Source organism: Aspergillus sydowii, assembly GCF_001890705.1.
Source record: "Aspergillus sydowii CBS 593.65 unplaced genomic scaffold ASPSYscaffold_27, whole genome shotgun sequence".
NCBI lineage: Eukaryota > Fungi > Ascomycota > Eurotiomycetes > Eurotiales > Aspergillaceae > Aspergillus > Aspergillus sydowii.
In genome coordinates, this window is record NW_024467885.1 from 19,697 (window position 1) to 40,241 (window position 20,545).

A 20,545-nucleotide genomic window follows, 5' to 3' on the forward strand; every position below is an offset into this window, starting at 1 on the left:
TTCTTGAAGGCTTATCCAACAGCTCACAAAGAGGTCTTTACTATGGAGAATACTAAAAGCAGATTCAGAGCAACTGGAATAGTCCCCTTCAACCCTCATGCAGTGCTGGATAAGTTAAGCTTAAGTATGGTGGTTGAAACCCCCCCTCCTAGNAGAGGGAGTGCTTCAATCCCTTCCTCCCAGCTCTGTACGCCTCATACAGTCCGCCAAGTGCACCGAAAAGCTTCCTCAGTCAAGAAGCTTCTTAAAAAAAAATGGGTCTAGAAGTCCTACATCTCCCTCAAAGCGAGCGCTAGATGAGTTTATAAAAGGCTGTGAGCTAGCTATTTACAATGCTAGCTTACTAGCAAATGAAAACTGCACTCTCCGCGCAGCTATTGAGAATGACATGCAGAAAAAAGGTCGTTCTAAGCGCCAAATGATTCCTACAGAAGGTCTTTCATTTCAAGAAGCTAGGGATCTAATTTCGCTGAGAAATGAGCAATTGGAGGCAGAGGGGGGGTAGTGCTGGTGGAAGTGCTCTTCCAACTTCAACTATACCTAAACGTGCCCCGCCAACATGTTCTGAATGTAATATTAAGGGACATACTAGGAGGGGATGTCCAAATCGTTAATATGATTAGTTTATTTAATTTGAATCGTTTTTGGTTGTTGTACAGTACTTTAAATTTGATCAAGCATGGATTTTGGGGGGGTATGCACGAAGCGACCGGGAGGCGCAACAGCACGTGACTAAGAACTCCCCGTAGTCATTATTTTAATGCGGTTTTTGGCGGGTCCCCCTATGCCTTCACACCCGTCGCCAGATACACTTGGCCATTAAGCTCGGAAAGAATCGCCACCGGTAATGATAGCTGTTTGGAGATATACCCGTAAATATAGGACAAAATGAAGAAGCCCTCACAATAATCTCGCCCTGTTGGTTGGAGAAATTTACTTGGCAGGGGCTGGTTTGCACGGGCAGATATATATCTCTGCTGTTGGTACTCCATGCGGAAAGAACCAGAGCGTCTATCGTCAACTTCGGATATCGGCCAAACCGTATCATGTAGGTTTGGAAAGGTAGTTCTCTGCTCACATTGGGAATGAACAGACAGGTCGACGATATCCCGCTGCAGTGTTTCGAACGCGCTACTTTCTCTTTGGGGATAACCACGCACTTTTGTTTCCATGAAGTAGCAAGATCGGCGATGACCTAGTCGACTTATGGCTAACTAGTTGATATTGCACAGAAATCGTCTATCACTGCGGGTGCCCGAGGGCCATACTAGGGGCGGATGTGAGGAGTGTCGTGGTGATTGTATTGATTGGGCCATCCTTTGTTGCAGCTTCCTCTTATGTCTTACTTCTGCGAGGGGCTGTATCTATTTGCCTGCGCCTTTTGTCATTCGTGGGTGGCCATCCCGAGCCGTTCGTTTAACCGGCGAACTTCATGCACAATTAATTAGAAGAAGTTAGACTATCGTCGATCGGGACTTTTGTTGAAACCTGCAGCCATCTGTCACCAATGTATTTACCCGCGTTTCGGCCGAGGTCTCGCCATTCATTGCCGCTAATCTGACCAAAGATCTGCTTATTACTGCCGCAAGGCCGCCTTAGCACCTTAAGAGTGCACTTCTCGACGCACCGCGTCCAAAAAGCTGTGCGACACTCTTTAACGGATGTTGGCGTGTTTCTTGGCATTCCCTTGCAGGTGGTTCCTCTGTTAACTAGTCCAGGCCTTATAAAGAGCTCGAAGCAACCTAGAAACCGATAATAGACGGCATAATCAAATACCGCCAACTTCGATCTTTCTAGAATCATGGCTCACCGTGGAACAAAAGTTTCCTTCCAACCACTACTCCCTGCCACTAAATTTATTCCTGTCAACGACCAACAAGCGAGTCACCAGAAGCGAAAACGCCAGACAGTAGCATGCGCACCTTGTCAAACAAAGCGTACGAAAGTGGGTCGATAAACCAACCGTATCTGATATTAATTAACTTATAATCTTAGTGTTCTGGATCATCGCCGTGCGTTTCGTGTACAAAGACTGGCTCTCGCTGCTATTACGAGCCAAACAAAGACAAACGTCGAAAGGAGGCTCTAAAAGATGCGCAACAAACAAAAAAAGCTCTAATAAAAGTCATCACTATACTGTTACAAGGAAATGATGAAGATGTCAACAAGCTAAAGGCGAAGCTCAGGTCGCTCGCTTCCCCTGAAGAAGGCATAGAGCGATTGCTCAACGATGTATCTATTTGAACAAGAGTCCTATAGCATGCCCGAGTATATCTGGCAAGCCTTAATGCTATAGGTGAGACACATCATTCAGGTTACACTATTACCATTCTTAGCGCTAGCACTGAGCCTAAGAATATCCAATACAGCGCTACGGCGAAAATATTTGCTCTGAATGTCGGTTCCTTCGTCTGCTCCCTATTAGAGATAGTGGATAACAGTACCTTTGTGGCGTCGGGGTTCAAGGATGATCTGATCGGGTCAATTGATACGGCAAAGATTTCAAAACCAGGCCAGGCGTTGTGCATTCGACCTACCTGATCGTGCTTTGCAGGTCATGGAGACACGCAAGCGAATACTGGGACTAGAGTATCCTGATACTCTATCCAGCTTTAACAATTTGGCCCATACCTGTAATTCCCAGCAAAGAATCAACGACGCTATAGGGCTGATCAAAAAATCTTTTGAGCTTCGACACAGCGTACTGGGACCTTCTCACCCCCAACCCCCTTCTCCTCTAGGTCTCTTAAAGAGTGGAGTGAAACGGTCAAACTGCTGACTGCCAAACAGCCTCAAATCCTATTCAAGCAGAATTGTTCAACACGCTGGAGAAAACCAAGAAAGGTCCCCGCTATGGTAACCACTAGATCGCCTAGAATATGATAAACGAGTCTCCGGGCACCAAAACCGGGGAAAATCAGCAACTCCAATGAAACAGTTTCTTGGAAGCCATCCATTATCTTTTTATAGCTTCCAGGAGCTGTCCATCTATATTTGAAAGGCCATGATCTACTAGAAGTCAGTAAGCACTTTGCAAACCAATAAACTATTCAATTACTGTATAACTTTATTCAGCCTGCTTCAGATAGTGATCCGGCTTGGTAGCTTGACTGCTCTCATATTATGACTTGCGTTTTCATTTGTGAGCGAAACAGGAAGATTACTGTACCGTACCTAGTGAAGAGACAGCTAGGCCATAAAGTAGCTAGCTACCGCACCTTCGAATATCCAACAGAGGATTGATATAAATACGCCAATGTATCACATGAAACTGATTAACTGTTCTAACCCTTAGTTCTTCGTGAACAGCCATACAGTGTTTTATGCAGCAGAAAAGACCCATCCTGTCGTCGTGCCTACGGGCGTTGTGGCTTCTGTCCATAAACGACATATCTATAACTTAGCATCATGGAGCTACCATATAGGAAGCCGTGTTCACTTACATCGGCCAGTAGGCATGTATGTTGGTATTCTGTATATCCTTCCGGCACAGCATCAACAACAGCTCAAATTCTGCCATTGGCATCCCTAGAATTTGAGTACATAACCTTGCGGAGAATCCGTGCAAACCATTCAAGGTATTGACCATATTCCAAAGGCCCAGGGTTTTGCGATGGTCGTCTTTCGGCCATCCGTTCTGCGGCCACTTATACCTGACTTCGACCACATTTTCGAAACCGCTAGCCGTCATTATCTGCCTATACTTCTCAGCTAAGGTACCGTCTCGCCCAACAGTGCGGAGTGCTTCTAATAATATCCCATTCAGTCTTTCAAAGGCCGTTCCCTTCATGGTGTTATCATCGGACCGGACAGGGAAAGAAAAGTCTTGCAATTCAAACCAGCCGCCTGGTGCCAGGCTGTCATACACTTGTTGGAAGAGACTATGAACGTCACAAATAGACCCAGCTAGCATTCTCCCATGTACAAAATCAAACTTTTGCTTGAACGTCCATGGCTGTTCGTAGTCGTCTATCTCGAATCTGCAATTTGGTGGAGTCCACTGCGGCTGAATAGGGCTCAGATCTGTGCCGATCACCTCCGCCGAATGATATTGATCCGCGAACTCCGTGGCCCAATTGCCGGTCCCGGTGCCAATATCGAGGACACATCGTACATCGGGTTGGATTGGCGAATGATGGAGCATGCCGCTCATTGCTATCAAAAATATCTCATGCTGAAGGTCGAGCCGTTCCTGCTCCTGTTCATCCTCAGGAAGGAAATAGTGGCCATCGTGGTATCTGTGGTATCGGCGCCCATTTTCCCAAATACCTTTAAAAAAACTTGAGCGTACACTCGCCGTGTCAGGGGCTGAGTCAGTATCGCCGAGTGCTGAGTCACAGTCGCTGGCCGCCGGCTCGTTCAGCCCTGCCGCATAGGTATTTTCTGACATGGGTATAGGACAGAGGATTTCCACGGCCGAGTCGGGGCCTTAAATGTGCAGCGTCGGGCAATAAGAGTTCAGATCGGTTTCCCTGAATCAGTAACCTTGGGCGCCCCCTTGATTGGGTTGCAGGACTCCTTGAACATGGCCGAAGGGGAAACGCGATTGCAGCGCTGAATTTAATGAATCCTCAACTACCGGGAATTAGGAATGTGATCAATGTCTAGCTAGATGAGCGCGATTTGCAAATATCACACTTAACGAAATGTATATTTGGTCGCGAGATCTTCATTGCAGCTCTTTACCCAGCAGGTGCGCTTGATAGGCATGACAGTCATGTAACTGCATCCCTAGTGGCAAACTCAATCACAGCACGCTGTTGATCATTACGCGATCATGGCGTCCAGCCAGTTTTCCGGGATTTGAGAGATGAAAAGCAAACCCCGAGGTCAGCGCACAAGGAATTGGCCAGGCCAACAGTATTGTTCTATGGAATGCTTCGGCGCCATACACTTAGCCTCCCTTGAGTTGATCTCTTGTTACACATTCCGGATGTACTACGGTGACGCCTTGATATTGTTCAACTTAGATATCCAGTTGGAGTTAGGACCGAACATTGAGGGAAAACCCGACTAGTCAAAAGTACTATGCTGAGAATATGTGCCATTTTGGCATGGAAGAACAAACTGAATGACGGCCCGGATTGAAGAATGTGGTGTGCGGCCGCTTTATATATCAAACACAGAAATGCTGGTATTATAGTGACTAAGGCAAAGCAATCCTACAAGCCCCCGGTTGGATTGTGTCCATACTAGATAAACGGACAATGGCCCGACATGGTGGAGGTCCAGCATGGATACTTCAATATCTGCCTATACAAGATTATCAGGCGATGCCATTTTCCTTTTTCTTTATAATATTATGTTAACAACAGCCACATTCGGCTATTACGCCCTAATCCGACAAGATAACATATGGAGTAGTGCCGCCCAAGGATCGAAGCCTGTGCGAACAGCTTGCAAGTTGCGGCTCGTTCCGATGCAGTGTACATCACTGGTTATGTTTTTGGCTTCAGTCGATGGCGATATCATGGATTAGATAGTGGGCCAAAATCACACTTAACAAACTGCTGGGAATTCCAAGCTAGTACTCGGCTCCGTCAGAAGCTCTGTAGGCAGCATATACTGATAGATAGGGCTGGTCGTAAGTGGATGGCCTTCAGCAGTCGGGAGGCCGTATGGCGGTGGATATTGTACTGGTGAATAACCTGTATGTCTTTGACCATATCGCTGTTGTTGCATGAGTTGCACTTGCGCATCCTGTATCTCAAGTGACGAGATCGCCCGGTTACCATGTATCAGACTCGCCGGCTGTGTCTCGACAGCGACTAGAGCTGTTGGCGGGGAATAAGAGTCGTGGTTTGCGGTAGCAATATTGGGATAGTAGGCTTGGTGGCCGTAGAGATACTGGTGGTGTAGTAGACAATTAGCGAACGGAGGGAGAAATAACTGTTCGGAGCTTGTTTCTTCTGATGGCGTTTGAATCGGTGTCTGCAGTAACTGGGCGCGGTGTTGGTTCTTCATGAGAGCTGTTCTACGGCAGGGCCTTTGAGTGTAAATTAGCTGGTGCTCTGTGCCCATTTGATGTGAGAAATACCTCCGTTTGCATGTCTTTTCCTTACCCGTATAAGGTCGTCTGCCCACGTGAATCCTGCGATGACGAGCCAGGCTGGAAGACTGGTACAGAATTAGTAGCAGGTCTTCTTGTGATATACTTGTAGTGTATCATACATCAGAAAATGTCTTCTGACACCTCTCGTGATCGCAAAAATAAGGTCTTTCTCCAGTATGTGTTCGTGTATGAACTGTCAGGGCGCTCCGTTGGATGAAACTCTTATTGCAGCCCTTCACTCTGCAGTGGTGCGGTCGCTCGTTGGTATGGATTCGGTAATGCCTGCGAAGATCGGAGTTCCGATTGAAAGACTAGAATCAGTCAATATGGAAGCGGCGAGAGTACGATGCAGAGATAAAAAAAAGTTCACCTTTTCACAAGCCTCCCATAAACACTTAAACGGGCGTCGACTGAGAGGGGACATGGCCGTAATGCCCAAAGAACGGATTGTAAACAATAAAAGGTAGCGTTACAAATACATCCGGACGGTGCGATGGGGAATGTGTCCTGTCAAAACAGCAGTGTAGCGTAATGAGACGCTCAGGGATATGATTCTAGATTTCCGCAAGTGGCAATTGTTACCCAGACAGAAATGTCGGCAAAGAATAATTCGTATAACCGAATCGTTGTGAGAGTAGTAGTATATAATCAAACAAAGGATAGAAGGTGAAGAAGCTAAACGAATAGCACAAGGAAGAAAAAGAAAGGCAGTTAGAATCAAGGAAGCCCCTAGATATCGGAAAGAACAGCTACTGCAAATGAGCCCCAGCAGGGACATTTAAAGGTGGCCGGACAGGAGCCCAGGAATAATAGATAAACTCTGGTAGACGGTGTTGCAGTTTGAGTCAGGAAATCTGTTGGTCTAAAATTTCATGGAGTACTCATGCCCCGAGGTTGACGATCTGAGACAATTTCGGAAAGAGCTTAAAGAACTACGACAAAAGGGATGAATCCATCCTTGATAGTGATAACACAACTGCATTGCTGATCATAAGTGGTTAGATCATCGTCTATCTCGGTAGTTATCTTGGTCAACAGTTTCAATATTATTGGCAAATCCTAATTGAGTATAGTGCAGCACACATTAGCAGTCGCATGGAGTAGGAAAAAGAAGAGAATACAGGAAAGGAAATTCAAGTGAGGCCAGGGCTATAGAAATGATAGATCAATCAGCCCAGTGCCACTATTATTCCGGGAGCAGTTGTACTCTAAAGTTGGCGGCTGCAGGGCTGGACGAAACTGGAAACGACTTATAAGTCTGCGCAAAAAGGATGAGCGCGGCCGAGGAGCAGAGAAGGAGGGAACAAACAGGCAATGGCGATAGTGGAAAAAGAGTGAACCTGCAGCGGGCTAGTGGAGATAGGCGGCAACCGATGGCACTGTTTAGGGCAGTTCGGGCCACATCCGGAAGGCACACAGGGGCCAGGTGACAGTTGCACCCCGTGCCATTACTGAAGGTACTCGTCAATACTCCACAGTATAGCCTTGACAACCGCCTTGCCAATTCTGCAGCTTCCGGTCTTCCGACCATTCTCTCCGTGATCCAGACCTCTCATTCGACAAGCCACCGCACGATCCCTCACTTAGCGCGCGAACACGACAAGTTGGGAACCCATCATGGCCATGGAAACCGCTCGATCAGCGATGTGATATCTTTGGGGCCACTTCCCCATCCTTCTCACAAAGCTCGGCCGAGCCGCTTCCGACCTGCTCAAGCAGAATGACCTCTTCATTCAGTCTTCTGCTCAGGTTGGCTCACCTTTGCCCTTTTGAGCTATCGCTTACCCTCTATACCGATCAGCGATCTTGATTGGCAGCTTCTTTAAACTCATCTTACCCTTGTGCCGGAAAGAGGACATCAATGTACTTTTCGTAATCCGGGCCCAAGTGAGCATCCCTTGTAACCGATTAAGGCGTTCGCGGTGATCAGCACTGCAGACAGTAGACGGTCCCCACGGATTGTTAATCATAAGTGGTTAGGCCATCGTCGATCTGGGGACTTTGGTCAACTGGTCCCAGAGAAACCCCGACGGATCGTCGCGGAGTACACGGAAGCGCGGACACAATTATTCTCTTGCGCAATAATCTATCGGACTTAACAACTTCAAACAATATGTGATGACCAGCATTTCATTGTCAAGCTATCAATGAATAACTATGCCACCGCTGCATGAATAGATCTTCGCCCAAAGGGAAAAGGGTAGGGAAGCTTATTTTCAAGAATTTTTAGCAAGCAAAGGGGCTTGTGATTAGCGTTTATGTTCAAAGCAGAAAGTCTACTCGAAGTTTTGTTCGTCCCTGGGTTAGAGTATTCAATAATTGGACGACCTCCGCTTTGTGTGGTGCCGAAGTACTCATAGATACTTTTTTATTGTCCCCAAAATGTGGCTAGATTCAGTGACCATGCGATGGTAAACCGAATAGTTACTCATAAAGGCTGCAGCAATGCAAGCCGTGCGGAGCGAGTACATCTCATGATGTATCAGTGGCACCATTCACGTCGATGCCTTGACATCTTCCTACCACTCGAGCCACTCGTACTTTTTCATCGTGGTGGCACGAGCGCTATTGCTACTACTCGCCAGCATTACGCCTGTCATAGACTTCCTCAAAAGGAATATGCTAAGATTTCCTCCGGTTGTATAAAGTACCGACACCAGCCAAGTATTTGATTTCTATGAGGAACACCTGATAACTGATGGTTTTTCTTTGCTAGTAGTCACCTTGCTTCACCCGCTTCGCCTATCTCTCTCAGTCCAGAACACCTCCGATTCTTCTTTTCACCTTGATACTCTCCTCTCCGACGGTATAGAACAAATGGCACCTATGAATATAAGAAGGTACCTTTCCCGTCCTTTACTCGGATACTAGACCCATTTTAATCTTTCACTTTCTGTTTGTCTAGGGAAAGTGGCCTTCACGGAAAAAGCAGAATCCAGCGCTTGATAATGGAAGAACACCTCAACAATGTCAGTGTCTCCAGGGATATCTCAGCGTCATACAAAACGAAACTAGAGCACTCACTTCTACCAGCTGTTAAGTCAAAGTGAAGATCTATACTTGCTCGTGAGGCGACTTCCGTCCGAACTCCGTGATAGCTCCGAAACACTTGAAGATATTATCAAAGGGGCTGGCCAAATCATGCACATGCAAGCGGAGATATTGAGCAGGATACAAGAGTTACTATATGAATTGCCGCATCTTAGTTTGCAGGTAGCAGGTAGTTCCTCAGCAGGTCAAGATCATCCAGGGTGTGGTTTGATATCATCTTAGAAAGTGAAGCCGCAGAAGCTCGGTGGTGGACAATTCAATTAGTAGATTTTGTGGACGATGGCCGTATGAGTAGATAGGGTGTTCTATGAAAGATGCAGGCTGTCATTTGCATACGTCCACTTACAATCAAGGTTGCGACGATTAAGCTATGCGTGTAAAGATGTGTCTCATTCTGGCGTCTGCGACTGGAGTTAGAGCCGGACATGCAGGAACAACAATACTGGGCTGAACTAGAGTACTCCGCGGAACGTTATTGTATAGGTTAAGCAAACCACGTCATAGTCCCGATTAGAATCCTTCAGCAACCCCTTGGGCGAAGAGGAAGAAACGGGGGAATTGTTGCCCGTCCTCGAAGGAATATTCGACCACGTCGTCCGGCATCTAATAACACCTAATAGGGCCTGCAGGATGTGAAATACTTCGGCAGCAGATAAAACCAACCAATATTCTAGCCTCGGGTTGCGATTACGCACCGTAGTAGGCATTATCCCTAATATCAGCCTCATAAGCCATTGCGAAAGTGCAATGGCAGATCCAGTGGCGAGACAATAAACTGATTCGCAGAGACCGCACCATCCGTAACGACAAGACCAATTCCTCCTTCAAGATACTTATCATCTCTTGCTTCTAAAACAAGACCACCAGATATAGAAGCTTTGATAGAGTCTCCTTCCACTACCAAAGAAACTTCATAGCATGTAGCGAGCTTCCAGTCAAAGGACGCAGTTACTAGTTCGTTTCTTTCCCTATCCAGAGCCTTGATCAAAGCTACATGGTTCCGCTCCGAGAAAACTAGAGCATAGTAACGGTTGAGGCCTTGCGCTCGGACAACTACACCGGCAGGTCCTCTCAGATTGATCATGACTTTTGGGACCACAACCTGGTAATCAGTCCAGTCACGTGTTCCGTAAGTGATAATTCCTTCGCCACGATCCTGGGAGATGAAGAATGAATCTAGCAGATGGTTTGTAAGGAAATCGCCTACGCCATTGACCCACGCCAGCTTCCAGTCATTCCCCTGCGCATTCAAGGGTTGTTGTAGACACAGGCAAGGCGCGCCACTCCAGCCCAAACTATCCAGCCACATCAAACAATCCAGACAACCTTTGGGAATAGAAAGAGCGAGTCCAACCTGCTGAATTGGTTGGCTATCGAAATAATCCGGGATTGTCCACTGATGCGTCGTCGATTGGCCGGGAATAATCGTCGATGGCATTTCCTAGGAATTAGATCGCATGGCCCTCAACGGGGGGAGGGAGGAGGTGTTCTTCTCTTCTTCCACTGTGGCCTTTATCCAACGCGGCTATAGCAGGAAGGCCTCCTCATTTGGCAACATAACACAGCGATGGAGCCATGAAGCCTATATGCCATCCTGATTAGGTAGGAGACGAGAAGAAGAGGGATAGACTACCAACGCAAAACGGACTTATCTTCCCGGAAGACTGCCAAAGTTGAACACATGAGTCTACAAGTGACCCGAGATGGTTATGTGGCCCCAAATGTGGTGCCAGTTCGCTGAGCAACCTGTTGGACACATTTTTCAATACTGTTTACAATAACCTCTGCATGGAAGCTATCGCAGCTCTATTTTGTTCCCCTGTGACCAGAGCAGACTTCCGCCTCAATGGGGGTAACATTAAGCCGTCAGGCGTAACACCAATCTCCCGGGCGCCACTTGAAGGGATGAGGCCACTGATGACGGCTAGCATGTGGAATCGTTTTCGAAGGCACAAATAGGGTTGCCTATTTACCTTGAACCTAGGTAATTCAAGATCAGACGGGTGACTTCCTGTGTAATGTTCTGGAGTCATAAATAACATAGAGTTGATCAAATACTTCTTCGTCCAAGCAGCCCAGTAATAGTTAGTCGGGGGCCTCTCACCGGTTGACAGATTATCTGATCAACTGGTGGCCACGTAGGTATCGTCAATACCTCCAGCGCCTGATGAGAGCCTAGGTGTGTCGGGCCGAGGAAAGTTCCTATACTCTGTGCACAAGGATCGGCAGTTCCAGCTTTTCTGGGAGCGATCAACTTGGCGAAGATCTACTTCCTGTATAGTACAGGAGAAATTTATTATAAACTTCATTTAGGCTGGGGTGGTGAGTGTAAGCAGTATAAATCTTAAGTAAGCGGCTGAAGTCCTTGGAGAGTAGGCAGTTTTGTGTTCACAGGCCCTCAAGTCTGTACCCGCCAACCATAGAGCTGCAATAGTGGCCCAGAGGAAGGGTGGTGTGGATGCTGGCATCACATCGTTTTATCGGGCAGATCCAGCGATCAATCGGTTATATAAGGCTGGGCAGAACCGGTTGAGTTTAGTAGGCAGTCCCCTTGCCCAACTCAGGCCAGACTCTAGTTGAGAACGGGTGTTGCGAACGTGTGTTCCTCTGTTTGCTCGCGCAGTGGGCAACCGCCCGTGCCTCCGTTGTTTGTCGTGTTTGTGTGAAAGAACCTAGAAGCCTTTTCTGCAAAGAGGTCAAACTACGGTTGCTCAGTGAATGTTTGTGGGGGGATCTCCGACCTCTGGATGTTTGAATCACAGCTCGATTCGCCCGTGGCTAGAGCAATCTCGATGTTCGAAGACAAAAAATATTGTTTCTGGGTGACCAATGTTCTCAGGCATAGAGGTACAGTTCCGTAGTTTGCTTATTCCAAGAATTTGCCCGCTGACTGAACCAGAGTATATCTATGACACTGCACGGAACCTATGAAGACCCATAATTTGAGCACTTGGTTCGCCAGCAAACCGTCATCTGAATGCCTTTGCTGGAACTCTCGGCCTATTCATTACTGTGGACTACCACCGATTGTAGTAAGCAAAAGTTTACCCAAAGTGGGCTGTTCCTGCATAAGCATCTCTAACTCTCTGTTGTACAGAAATAATCGGATGTGCTGAGCAGCGTAATCACACAACATTATGATTTGATTCTCGCGCCGTCCAGTGCCCGCGCGGAGGGCAAAGTCAAGCAACGAACAATATCCCCAATCCGATCTTGGCATATTGGGAAAGCATGCAGGAGATACAACATCTTGAAGAGGCAGATGTCGCGCAGCTCCTGTAGTTCATAATTTGCCGCAAAAACATCAGCATGAGTGAGAAACATTTCGGTGTAATCCGCTATAGGATCATAGCTGCCTTGCGACCCCTCAGATGGCCGTTGCTGAATCCGCCGCACAAGGTAGTCCGCGTATTGTTCCACCGTCTCTGTATCTCGAAAGATGCTTTCTTCTATAACAAGTCCATGGGCCTGCGCCGCGTTTTCTTGTCCACCACAAGGCAGGCCAGGGTGTGGAGTGTCGCCTGAACTGTAATAGAGTAGTCTCCAGTGTACAAGTACTGACAGACAAGACTGAAGATATGCTTATTCGTGTCCTTGATGATAATAGGGTCATCACCAGCAACACTACCGCCATCCCTGTTAAACCAGGGCGTCGAATGTGACTTAAACTGTGAATGATAACTTCTTGACAATCAGTGCCGACAGTGAATTTCAGGAGCTTGGACAGAAATACTCTGCGCTACGATCAGTTATATCCCATCCAAAAATTAATCCTTACCGGTTGTTGCATGGAGTCATGATTGGAGCCAAGAGGAGCATAATTCTCTCCGGTGAGTAGTTACGCTAGGCCCGACCGGCTTTATATATTGGGTTCCGAGTTGTTTTGTTCACGGACAAGTATTAGCTTCATGAGCCACTGGAGGCCGGACGTGGATTGATTGGTCGGAGGTCTCGATCCGATTCTCGCTGAATGAAGATGCACTGGACGCGTGAACCCTGAAGCACTAGCGCCTTCAGCGCAGCGTTTACGAGCCTCTATTGGATGGCATCGGACGCCCCACTTCAGCGCTTCAGCACCCCTGCGGATTTCCCGCTAGAACCATCTTTTGAAGCCCACGGAAGGACTCACCAAAGAGCAGAGCCTTGTTCATCGGTCCCTATGAAAAATGGGCCGAAGCTGGCCGTCCCGCCATGAGTGGCATAGTAAATCCCACAGAAAAACCCATTACAGACAGCATTTGGAACATGCAGAACATTTTCTAAAACATGACTGTGGGTAGGAGATTCTTTCCGCGAGCTTGTGCGCACGTTAAGTTCCACAGTTCCTACTCCAGCAATATAGGTTTCGGCCCCAGCGGCATCCAGAACCATTCGTCCCACCCGACGGTATACCTTAAAGGACGAGCGATTGTTAGCATAGTGATAGTTTCCCGACACAATTATCCAGTCCCAACAGCGACGACGATTGAGCATTTGCCGACATTTATGTACTGAAATGTAGATATGCACTGAACTCAGGGTATGGACCTGAATCAATGTGAGCAATTGCGCGCAGACCGACGAATGTCGACTACAAAGAACGAAGAGGTAACCATTCGTCAATCGACCTTCAGACCCTTCAAGAGACTGGTGGGGATCAGCTGAATGGCCCGCAATATAGTACTGGATACCGTTCAATATATTGTCTTTATAGGCCGTTCAAATAGTAGCCATTCGGTGATGAATATATGTACCGAGGTAAGAGTTGCCATCACGATCCTACTTAATGCCCATGACTACTCACGGCGTGATACCCAGAAGAATACTTCAAAACAAGATATTGAAGTAGGTACTCTAGCAACCTTTTAATGCAGAATTTGTCTGACTCGTGCATTACCTACTAGCTGGCAAAGGAGCTCATACAGAAAATAAAAGCTTTTGAAAAAGTCGGTCTTGGACAGAGACTAGCTATTGCTGCTTTTGTTACTGGAACACCCGATGATACCTCCTGGATGATGGAGGGTGTAAAAGAGGGTTTTTCATTTCAGGAACCAGATGATAAATGTTACAAAATCTGCAAGATGATGACAAGCCAGAGATTTATCAGGGCCAGGAATTTTGACAGCTAGTCGGATAATGTACAGGGATGTCCCTCTTAGTAGCAGGTCAATGCAAATGTCCCAAAGCAGGGTTGTATAATATAACTAACCTTGTTCCTTTGCGGTTCAACCAAACCTGCATATACGCATAATGCTATTTTATATCCTTCTCCAGCGTAATATAAAGATGTCTGAGGCTGGGAACTTCTAGTGCGTACTCTCTAGGTTCTTACAGATCCACTCATCCTCTTGGAGCTCCTTAGCAGAGCTACGCTTGCCCGGCTCCCACTGTAGCATCTTGTCTATTAGGTGTAAGAAACGGATCTTATCCTGCCCCTCAAGAGTTGTTTCCCTCTGCTCAAGTGGAATCCGATCTTTTAACAAAAATTTGGCGCAGAAGTCACCTGTAAGGGTCAATCATAGTAAGCGGATATTAATTATAATTCACCAGAATATGGATGTTGGCCTACCCTCACCAGAAAAGAGCTTATGGCGCAGCTTTCCTCGAGCAAGAAATTGCTGTGGTAGTGCGACCCTGCAGCGGAAGTTGCTGTTGCAGAAGGGGCCAACGCGGGGAATTTTGAGGAAGCGATTGTCGAGTTGCGGCACTCAGAAAACTTGCTAGGTCTGGAGTTGATCGGGGGTCGGTGGCTGGAAAGGGTTGCTGTGCGGCTGGGGCTACAGGGGAGCACCGCTGCTCTACCGCAGCCAACAAAGACCGTAAAGCGGCCCCATCAAGGTGCGAAATGGGGTTCGCAAGGTGTGGTTGGACTGTAAGAGTAGGGGCGACGGGAGGAGGAAGCAGTGCAGTAGGGGAAATTGGGACTCCGAACGGCGGTGAGGCGAGAGGGACATTGGGGTTATTCCGTTGCAAGGACAGTGCCCGGAAGACAATGTCCGCGGCAAGACTCGGTTCCAGGTCAGGGTATTCTACGGCCGTAGCTGTTGCTAACGATGCCATAGACGTGTCGCCATTAGACCGAATATTATCCACACCCAATCTTCGGTTGAATACTTGCAGTGGGATTTTCCCGACAATTGAGTGGGTCGCGAGAGTCTGATCACTGCGAGAACGCCCTCAGATGCCTGACGTTTGACTGCAGCGTCGAGAGAGATCTGGGATCCTAGGGCTAGAACATCGACCCGGAGTCCCCGATTCCAAAACCTTGTCTCTACATGGTATACAAAGTTCCTGTAAGCTTGCATTAGCAAAAAAAAATTAAAGTTGAAAGCGGTCGAATGTTATCCCTACCGGTCCAGCTCCTCTATAACAAGTATTTGCACGTCTGGTACTTCTCTGGGAGCCCACCTTGGAATAGGTAGATTCGCATCGCTGTCACGCGTCGCACGGCCTTGAGGGCTTGGACCGCGATCCCGTCTGTCCTTTCTACATGGTGAACGAGAGCGCCGCCTCTCATGTTGATCGAACTGCTCTGGAGTCTGGTCTCGAGACAAGTATTCCTCCCGTGAACGATATCCGCGAGGGGACGGCGATCGTGGAGGACGATAATCGTCCCGCCGGCAGTGAGAAGGTCCGTCTCGGAAGTCGCTGAACCGCAACCTTCGTGGTTCGCGGGACCAACCATAGCAATCTCCCTCAGACCTTGATGGCTGATTGCTCGGAGCGCCGCTTTGGCTACCGGTACAGTTGTGCGATTTTGAGCGATGGGGTGGGGCGGCACATGAAGGTTCTGTTGGTGTTGGTGCCGGTCTGATACTTCTACGCGGCTTAGAAATTTCAAGATCCGAAGAGAGAGATTAGTGTGCCTGCGCTCCCAAACTGTGATGTTATATTACTTACGGACTTTGCGCCCTCTCACGATAGCTCCTTGTTCGTATTTAAGAGCTTGTCTGCAGGAGGTCGCCTCCAGAAATTGTATAAAACCATAACCTTGTTTGATTGATATCTGGACTAGCTTCCCATAGCTGTGAAATATGTGGAAGAGATCGCGTTTAGTCACTCTTTCGGTGGGTAGATTGCCTATTGTTTATACAGATGTTAGAATATTTTTTTTTCAAAGCTGTGGAAGTAAAACCGATTTACTGACCAACAAACAATCTCGATCCGTACGGGAAGCGATCCCAGAGACCCTCAGTCACATGTATTCTTTCATCATGTAGAAACAAGTCGTATTTTTCCTGGACATATATGCCCCATCGAGTATCATCATTTGAGTGGAGTGGGAGTGGATTATCAACGCAACAATTCTTCCGGGCCTTGGCTGGGCCTTGGATATCTGCCGGAGTGGCTGAAGACTGCTGGAAGCTAGCAGCAGGGTGAGGAGAGTGGGAGCCGGCACCTAAGGACATCCCTGGAGTACTAGCTGTCAATGAAGACACTTCAACATTGGATTTGCGATTATTCGGTTGAGCCACATAAGGGTTTGAGGTGTTTAAGGCGTCATGGGCAGAAAGCTGATGAGAAGAAGGTATATCGTCGCCGGGATTGTGATTGGGATGGATAGAGGGCTTACTGTAGTGGTTAGCCGCTACGCGACAATGGCGATCATTTGCTGAGGACATCTATCAAGCCTAATTTATATGACTATGTCCAGGTTAGCGTAGGGTTTTCAGCTTTTTATCGACGCATCCCCTTGCCATTGTGTCGCCCCATTATTGCTACAACACTCGGGTGAAGTCTGTTGAAATGAAGTGGCCGAGGTGCTTCTGTCGTTCGCGATGGCTATCTCTACGGCTTCAGGCTGCTCTACAAGAAAGCGGCTTATCTCGATCGACGATGCCGGAGGGAAACCGTCTGTCTGAGCTACCGGACTCACCACCGCATTCACCACACCGAAGAGATAAGAGCATGGAGGATGAACGCCAACGGCGGTCACGCCCCCCTTAACAGGACGGCATTGCACGCAAGTTCCGGAGACACTGAGGGTGCTTGCTTGGGATAGGAGACCCGCACCCACGCTAGATACCCATCGCAACGCGAAGTATTCCAACGACCTCTGCCCTTCTGAATCAGATTCATTACCATATTATATCCTGACTAACGTAATACAAAATAACTTTGCCCTAAGAATCACACGCTCATATGTGTCATCTCGCCTTGCTTTTGGATTATCTCATAACCATGTCGTCACCTTGGTCGCAATCATTAGCAGTTTATACTATTATGTACAGGGCTGTCCTCGTGCCTAGATCTTCCTAATGGGTTCGCAATGCATAGCTCGGATGATAAAACGCGGTTAACAGTGCTCGCGCTCTTTGGAATACGTTCGAATAAACAAGGGCGTTCAAGTGGGACGCATTGGACACGCATTTCTTGGCAGGGGTAAGACCGTCTGACTGGAGCAACCGAATGTGGGGCCGTCGCAGAGTAAGTGATGCCCGGGTACTGCGTGTGCTCTTCCGCGCGTCTAAGACTAACCCATCAGCTTCCTTCCCACGGTAACAACATATTCAATACGAAGTGTTCCAATTCACGGATCAAATCTTGGCAACATACGATCGAGGCTGGGCCTCAAGGAAGACCGGACACAATAAATTGGAATTGAGATACCCGGGCAGCAGCTGCGGAAAGCCTAAGGGGATCTGTACACTGGTTGGTACCCGGCTGCCGCTCCCAATATATGGCAAATTGCGTCCCGTGATGAATAAGGTCGTAGAGGGAAATGAAGGTTCATAAACAATTACCCCCTGTTGGTCCCTTCTATGCTTGCCTCAAGGCATGGATCCTGGTCAAGAGCATGGTTTTTGTGTAGCCACTTGAACAACTCACTCAACTCGGAGATCTGGACGTATCGCGTGAAATACCGTATCGAATCTATGAAGAAGAATAGCTTGTAAAGAATAGCCAGTGAAAATAGATAGCCTCGGAATCAGGGACTTGTCCAGGGCGAGGCGGCGAGGCACTATGAGCGCTGCAAATAGTGCGAGGTTGAGAAAAACCCTCAACTTCCATATCAAGAGACGCCTTTTGATCAACGGGCAGCTCCTAGGTATTTTAATATGGGTGCTTAAATACGGAGATTCTGTGACTTTGGCGTGCTGAAAAGGCAATCGGGAGTCAGGGGAAAGAGTTCAGGTGTCAACAGGAGCGGTTTGAAACGCATTGCGGCAATATAATAGCCGTATAAATAGCTTTCTGGTCACCTGGCAGGCCATTCTCCGACATGACGGTCGTGCTCACGATTCGAGGGGAAGAGCGAAAGCCGACGAAGAAATGGGCGCTATTCTTTCACAATGGCGGCGACAGCGACGGTGATGACGGTATTGAGCCCCAATGACTGACCTTCACTTTGTCTACAGCCTTCATCCTCTGAGAATGTTCAAATGCGGCATCGAGGACGGAGCCTGCAACTGGGTATTTCAGCAGCGTGTTCGCCCCATGCTAGCTGGATCACATGATGACTCGCACGGGGAAATGGTTGGCGGAAGTTACTAATAGGTTTGGCACTTGCAGCAATACACCGTATACACGTGACTCACATCACGTGAAACAAGTGCCAAACGGTATTGCAGTACCACTCATGTGGTCCTGTGACGACACCTCGGGCTCCGTCTCACGGCCGGTCTCAACTTGAGTCTGTTGGTCATCTTCTCTTGCGCCCAAGACGCACAGATTGTTGCTACACTCCTTGACGGAATCCTTTCAAAGCTCTGTATACCGGCACTGCCCGAATGGAGAATTATCCGCCAGGATGATCGCCGAATTCTTGCAAGCCATTGGTGGCGTCAAGTGACGTGAATCTACTGGTGAAACGGACACAGCACATTCAACTCAATTCGTCAGTATCAACAGAGAACAACGCCGGATCTAACGACAACGGCTCCTGCTGGTGCTCATACTCGGCCTCATAAACAGTACAATCAGGCCCCCAATTAATGACGTTAGGCGTACTTGTCGTGTGGCTTACACTCCTCTGATTCGCAGGCCGCCGCTCCCCGCTCGGCTGTCGATTAGGTGACCCTCCAGGCATCGACAAGTCAATCCAGGGATGGTAATCGCCCGAGCTAAACGCCGATGGCGCCTTTCCCGCTAATCCCGCGGAATCAGGGACTCCCGTGAGATCCAGCCCTTTCACGCGCCCGATGCGGTGGAAGAAGCTCTCGCAAATCCGGATTGCGCGGTGTGCAGAGGGGTCATTCTTTGCTATATTGTGCAGCCAGTTGAGTGCCTTCTTGACTGCTGTTAGAATGATTTCGGGCATTTGGTTCCTGTTTTCTGTGATGTTAGGATCTATATCGCCTTGCCCGGCTTGTTCGCCATGGTCGCCTAGAAAGGGGACGGGGCCGATGGAGATCTGCATGAGGAGCACGGTGAGAGCCTGCATGAGGAAATGCACCATGCACCACCAGGGGCTCATTTTGAGGAGCCATTCCGTGGTTGGAGTTTCGGGAAGGATGGAGATAAGGGATAAGGCCGACTGCACGCAGGTTTTTGCTGTGTCGTTGCCGAAGCGAGAGCGTGGGAAGCGGATGTTAGTCCCTTCTTTCATCTCGGGTCGTGTGAGGCAGGGTCGACTGAGGATTATCTGGGAGCTGTAGTAGGTCAGGGCTAGGCTGACCTGATAACGGTTACCGGGGCAGAGGTCCCGGCGGTTGGAGACATTGGTGAAAGCGAATGAAGGCTGCAGGGTTGATAGCCATTCTTGGAGCTTTTCTTGGTAGGGGCGGATTTCGCTTTGACCACTATCTTTATTAGAAGTCAGGCTGTATATGGCGGTGACGGCGGCGTGAGTGAGGATGGAGAGNTCGACGAGGTGGAAGAAGTAGAGAGATGGGTTTGAGTTGATCGTTTTGAACCATGTGTTTCTCGCTTCGAGTTCGGAATCACTGGCATAGATAGTCCACTGGAGGCGCTCTTCACGTANGATAGTATTCCCAAGCAGTTCCTCGACGTTAGGTAATTGGAACGCGCTATCATCATATGGTGCCGGNGGATACAGAGAGATGGATCGGTAATCAACACATGACGAACGTCCAGTCATGCCAGTGAGAAGATGTTCAAGGAAGAAAATGGACCACCAAATCCGGGTGCGTGTTTCCTTTGAAGTAGGATCAATCTGCCCACTGAGGGCACGTAGGTTGAGTCCTAGAGAAGTGGCCGAGCGCGCCGCACGCCCGTTGATATGCCATGATCTACAATATTAGAGGAGCGAGACCGATATCTAGGAACATAACATACCTGTTGATTTGNCCCGAAGCCATATAATAGATGGCGAGCAGAAGATCAATCTGGACCTGTTGCAGGTCTGCATGCTCAGGTGCCAGATTATGAGAAGTACTAAGCGATATCGCCCTTGAGAGAAAGACGCGGTCATTGACATCCTTGCCGGCGATAGGATCAGCTAGCTGGTAATACTTCGAGCTGATAGCGAACACAAGATTGAGAACAGCAAGCCACTTGTTT

At 48.2% G+C, this 20,545-nt stretch overlaps 9 protein-coding genes across 9 annotated transcripts; 3 read left to right on the plus strand and 6 right to left on the minus strand.

Moving 5' to 3' along the window:
- Positions 1-1,619: 1,619 nt before the first annotated feature.
- ASPSYDRAFT_52709 (uncharacterized protein) lies at positions 1,620-2,397 on the plus strand (the record flags this gene model as incomplete). Its single annotated transcript, XM_040848539.1, has 3 exons — positions 1,620-1,945; positions 1,996-2,124; positions 2,370-2,397. Coding segments are annotated over exons 1-2 (273 nt in total), but the record flags the coding sequence as incomplete, so codon positions are not given.
- ASPSYDRAFT_52710 (tetratricopeptide repeat protein) lies at positions 2,209-3,038 on the plus strand. Its single transcript, XM_040848540.1, has one exon. The coding sequence runs from the start codon at positions 2,558-2,560 to the stop codon at positions 2,777-2,779; it is 222 nt and encodes a 73-aa protein (XP_040695775.1). The 5' UTR covers positions 2,209-2,557; the 3' UTR covers positions 2,780-3,038.
- Positions 3,039-3,065: 27 nt separating this feature from the next.
- ASPSYDRAFT_52715 (class I SAM-dependent methyltransferase) lies at positions 3,066-4,603 on the minus strand. Its single transcript, XM_040848542.1, has 2 exons — positions 3,444-4,603; positions 3,066-3,393 (listed from the first exon to the last, which is right to left on the minus strand). The coding sequence occupies exons 1-2, from the start codon at positions 4,388-4,390 to the stop codon at positions 3,357-3,359; spliced, it is 984 nt and encodes a 327-aa protein (XP_040695776.1). The 5' UTR covers positions 4,391-4,603; the 3' UTR covers positions 3,066-3,356.
- Positions 4,604-5,489: 886 nt separating this feature from the next.
- Positions 5,490-6,857, minus strand: ASPSYDRAFT_726358 (C2H2-type zinc finger protein). Its single transcript, XM_040850668.1, has 4 exons — positions 6,423-6,857; positions 6,172-6,363; positions 6,038-6,117; positions 5,490-5,986 (listed from the first exon to the last, which is right to left on the minus strand). Exons 1-4 carry the CDS (start codon positions 6,474-6,476, stop codon positions 5,500-5,502), a joined length of 813 nt encoding a protein of 270 aa, XP_040695777.1. The 5' UTR covers positions 6,477-6,857; the 3' UTR covers positions 5,490-5,499.
- A 2,005-nt stretch (positions 6,858-8,862) lies between these two features.
- On the plus strand, positions 8,863-9,657 carry ASPSYDRAFT_52719 (uncharacterized protein). Its single transcript, XM_040848543.1, has 3 exons — positions 8,863-8,892; positions 8,958-9,021; positions 9,086-9,657. Exons 1-3 carry the CDS (start codon positions 8,870-8,872, stop codon positions 9,323-9,325), a joined length of 327 nt encoding a protein of 108 aa, XP_040695778.1. The 5' UTR covers positions 8,863-8,869; the 3' UTR covers positions 9,326-9,657.
- ASPSYDRAFT_1171073 (uncharacterized protein) lies at positions 9,559-10,709 on the minus strand. Its single transcript, XM_040840253.1, has one exon. It carries the CDS (start codon positions 10,539-10,541, stop codon positions 9,828-9,830), a length of 714 nt encoding a protein of 237 aa, XP_040695779.1. The 5' UTR covers positions 10,542-10,709; the 3' UTR covers positions 9,559-9,827.
- Positions 10,710-13,228: 2,519 nt separating this feature from the next.
- On the minus strand, positions 13,229-13,576 carry ASPSYDRAFT_165369 (uncharacterized protein; the record flags this gene model as incomplete). The annotated part of the gene is made up of 1 exon (XM_040843352.1): positions 13,229-13,576. One exon carries the CDS (start codon positions 13,574-13,576, stop codon positions 13,229-13,231), a length of 348 nt encoding a protein of 115 aa, XP_040695780.1.
- A 1,092-nt stretch (positions 13,577-14,668) lies between these two features.
- On the minus strand, positions 14,669-18,448 carry ASPSYDRAFT_63068 (uncharacterized protein; the record flags this gene model as incomplete). The annotated part of the gene is made up of 8 exons (XM_040850213.1): positions 14,669-15,111; positions 15,154-15,182; positions 15,218-15,373; positions 15,434-15,909; positions 15,987-16,162; positions 16,230-16,650; positions 18,020-18,127; positions 18,425-18,448. 8 exons carry the CDS (start codon positions 18,446-18,448, stop codon positions 14,669-14,671), a joined length of 1,833 nt encoding a protein of 610 aa, XP_040695781.1.
- Positions 18,423-20,157, minus strand: ASPSYDRAFT_52724 (fungal specific transcription factor domain-containing protein; the record flags this gene model as incomplete). Its single annotated transcript, XM_040848544.1, has 1 exon — positions 18,423-20,157. A coding segment is annotated over exon 1 (1,210 nt), but the record flags the coding sequence as incomplete, so codon positions are not given.
- Positions 20,158-20,545: the final 388 nt, after the last annotated feature.